This window comes from Curcuma longa, unplaced genomic scaffold (assembly GCF_044706935.1).
Source record: "Curcuma longa cultivar G26 ecotype Majalengka, Jawa Barat unplaced genomic scaffold, ITB_CL_G26_1.1 contig_4114, whole genome shotgun sequence".
Taxonomy (NCBI): Eukaryota; Viridiplantae; Streptophyta; class Magnoliopsida; order Zingiberales; family Zingiberaceae; genus Curcuma; species Curcuma longa.
This window is the reverse complement of record NW_027434065.1, coordinates 1-3,762: the sequence shown is the minus strand read 5'-3', so window position 1 is coordinate 3,762 and position 3,762 is coordinate 1. Positions and strand designations below refer to the sequence as shown.

General features: G+C 34.8%; 1 protein-coding gene across 1 annotated transcript; it reads left to right on the top strand.

The window, feature by feature from the left end:
• Positions 1-378: 378 nt before the first annotated feature.
• LOC141819351 (recQ-mediated genome instability protein 1-like) lies at positions 379-1,827 on the top strand (the record flags this gene model as incomplete). The annotated part of the gene is made up of 3 exons (XM_074706683.1): positions 379-794; positions 1,447-1,557; positions 1,657-1,827. Coding segments are annotated over 3 exons (698 nt in total), but the record flags the coding sequence as incomplete, so codon positions are not given.
• Positions 1,828-3,762: the final 1,935 nt, after the last annotated feature.

The following is a 3,762-nucleotide window of genomic DNA, read 5'->3' as shown; positions in this document are numbered from 1 at the left end:
GGGACCCTACATTGGCGGGAGTTTTGTGCACCGGGCTACCCTTTTAATGCATTATATTATTTGCTCACAAATTTAACATTGAAATATATATAAAAGAAAGACTACAGGAGTTGCATCATATTTCTGTTCTCTGCTCAACTTTGCTAAATAATTTGTAAATTTCTCAGGCTTCTCAGATTGATTGCACAAGTTTCCTTGTAAGTTTTCTTGTATGCTTGAACATTTTCTACTCTTAGTACTTACAGTCATCATCACGTAATGAAAATGTATCCCAGTGTAGTACTTCACCTATGATCCTAATATTTCATGGATTGTAATTAGGATGCTGGAAACACAATCCAAAGTTCTCTCTCTATCTAATGTGCAATCACTTTGTAGGTGCCAATTTGGCTAATGCTGGGATAGTCACAGCACGTACCACAATCCCAGAATTTGTTGAACTGGGTACTACAATTCAAGATGATCCCTGTATTGTGAGACACAGCAATGAAGTTGTTGCTGCTCAAAGTGCCAGGATCCCTCTGAGAGAAGAATACTCTGCTTATATTGAAGAAAATATTACTGAGGGACCTGCTTGCCATGGAAACAGATTGGATATGCTGTCAAATTCAACCCTTAATCCTCTCTCTACCATGGAGCATGTCCATTCTTCAGATGTGGAAGATGCAGTTGAAATAGAACATCCCTTGATTCTAAGTGGCGTGGACTCAATCCCTTTCACATATCTGGCTTGTTTATTTGCTAAATGGACCACAGAGAAAGACAAGATACCACAGATTCACAGGAGGATTAAGGTCACTTTTTTTATTCTTTTCTATAATCACATTAGTAACTTGTGGCCATTCGTTATTTTATTCAAATTTTTGTTGAAGTCCTTTGATTTTTATTTTTTTAAAACAAGGTTTGTTTTCTTTCTTAATTCTGTCAGCATTCGCTTTGGTGCAGATACCCTTTTTCATGCTTTATAATGCACATTTGTATTGATTTGTTGCAAGTACAATACTTCAAAGAAGATCTGTTGCTGTTTCTACAAGCAAAGCACTTGAGAAAATTGTTTTCATGGAAGGACTACACTATAACACCAGAATAGAAAAGAAATATTATTATACTTGAAATACTGATTGATGTGACAGAATCCTAACATGCTATGAGGAAATGCTTTCTTGCTAGCCTACATGGACAAATTTACATTGTGCATGATATAGTCATGCACATTAAGGATTTGATAATGAAAACTCACTGTTTGCTTCAATCTTTGATGTGAATGGAAGAATGGAAGCACTTTGTCTGGCTCACAGATTCTGAGATAGTAATTTTCTGTTAATTTGGAGTCATTAAACATTGACTCACTTTTTCCTAAGTTTCTACCTATTGAATTATAGTACATACTTAGCAGTTAATTCTTTTAACTTGTAGATTGAACCTATTACTGTTAATTTTTTGCAGTGTTTTTTGACCGGTGTGAAAGGATTTCAATTCAAAGAAAGGAGAACATACGAACTCAGTGTTTATGTGGATGATGGAAGTCTAATATCAGAGGTCCTCATTGATCACAAAGTAAGTTTTTTCTTGCTTTTGATTGATATTGTCTTTTTTTTCCCAATTTTTTGTTCATTATTGACCATTTTTGGTAGAATTTTACCTTTTATTCCTCAGGTTGTGCAGAATGGTATAGGCCATTCTCCAGAAGAAGTAACTGCTGCTCTTTCTTCCACAGAAAAGAGAATAGTTGCTGATATGAGGGAGACAATGAAAAAGTTCCAGCTTTTCTTGGCCAAGTTTGAGGTAGTTCTATTTTGTGACAATTTGAACCTTATATTTTCTCATGTTTTATACTTTTTGCTTTACATATTCTGTAAATTTGCAACCCTTTCAATCAACAATTGGCAACATCCTGTGGAGCTCCTCTTCCCTCTGGTTTTGATGCAACCTTTTTTGGAAAAAAAAAATTATATTGGCCAAGTTATATTTTCCTCATGTCATATTAATGTAACATGTGGCAGAAATCCTTGCCTACACAGATGGAAAATCTCATGCAAGATAAATTGGGGATATTATTATAAAAAGTGAATATTACATAAGACGACAAGGATATTTATATAGACTCGATCTGAAGACTTAGTAAACAATTACCTCTATTCATTTACTATCAATTTAAATAACAAATCAAATTGCAATTATTACTACTCAAAATTGTAATTTAAAAAATTTAAATTTATTTCCCTTTTATGCATCATTCTCCCCCACCAACAGGAGTTCGACATCGTTGAGCAGGAGAAGAGACGCTTTGTGACGCAAAACATTGTTGCATAATGGTGGAGCTTTGTAGATGGATCAAGTGGCTATTGTTTTATAGCTTCAAGTAACTTGGTGGCAAAGTGTCAAAGCTTATCTTTAGTAATCCAAGTGTTGTTAAATCTATGGATGTCCTTTCCAATACACTAAGTGCCCATGAATACTGCCATAGGGTGCTATCACCATCTAAGTGCCTATAATGTGTGTGATCTGAGAGGTGGGTGGTATAGTAGATAGAAGTGCAAGAACTGGTACTGTAGAAGCATGACATATAGGTAGGATTGACTACACATGTGGCAGGAGATGTCTACCTACCGAGGATATTGAGTCTTCGGGGGATACTATTGTGGGAATTGAATGTTAACAAAGGCTTGACATCTTGCCTTGTCCTCTTTGGTCCACTATGTGTGGAGAGCAAGAAATAGTAGTTTATTTGATGAGGGGCAGTTAGACTGTGAGAAGATTTTCAGGAGTGCAAATTCATGTATTCCAATCCTTAAGAGTGTACTCTGATCTGACACTTTGTCAATATGAGCCGCTACTAAAGTCCGCTTATTGTACTCTTTATTAGTGCTATATATAAAAATTTTACTTTTCTGGAAAAAAAAAATTAAACAAGGAGGAAGGCTTGAATATCTCTTAATGAGATAGCAAGTACTCAACATTGAAAATTAGGCTAATGTTTAAGTTAGCAGGTAAGTAAGAAACTAATTTTTTTTCAGAATTTAGAAGGTATAGAAGCAGTGAACTTGAATCTTCTTGAAGGAGTTTTTAGGAAAACTCCTTCAAAATGATTATATACTAAAATTTATAATGTGCATCAGTTGAAATTTTATAACCTTCACTATTTAGTGCAATCTTCCTGCTGACATTAATATGAATATCTAGTATGCTCAACAAATTTCTCTGTTAACCTAGATGAATAAAAAGTGTCACTTAACAATCTCATTCTATCCATTGCCCATGAGTTTGTAGGTGCAAGGCAGATGAATACTTGAGATAAGTTCCAAATAACTTTAATTTTCTAAAAATAACTGATAACCAATGCAATTAGACAATCTCCCTCAACAACAACTTGACTATCTATGAAGCATTGTGGGCTAATAAGGTATGCCTTTTTTAAATATTAGAGTTGTGGATTCAATTAATTCGAGGTAAACCTAAAACAAAGTCTATACTAATACTAGGGTTGAGGAATTGAGGTGACGTGTAGAGAGACTTGTGTTGCCTAGCTGCCTTAGTTGTCTAACATGTGTGACATTGCAATACAATCCGAGCAACGACATCTTGTTGCAATAAAATATATTCAACATAAGGGTGATGGTCTTTTCCAAGAATGCATTTCTTAGTAATGGGATATCCTTTTTAAAGTGTCCAACTAAACCATCTACATATTTCTCAAATAAGGGTTGCTTGTGAAGTCCCAATAATGCATAAATGTGTAGCCTTGAATAGGTAAATTGTCGC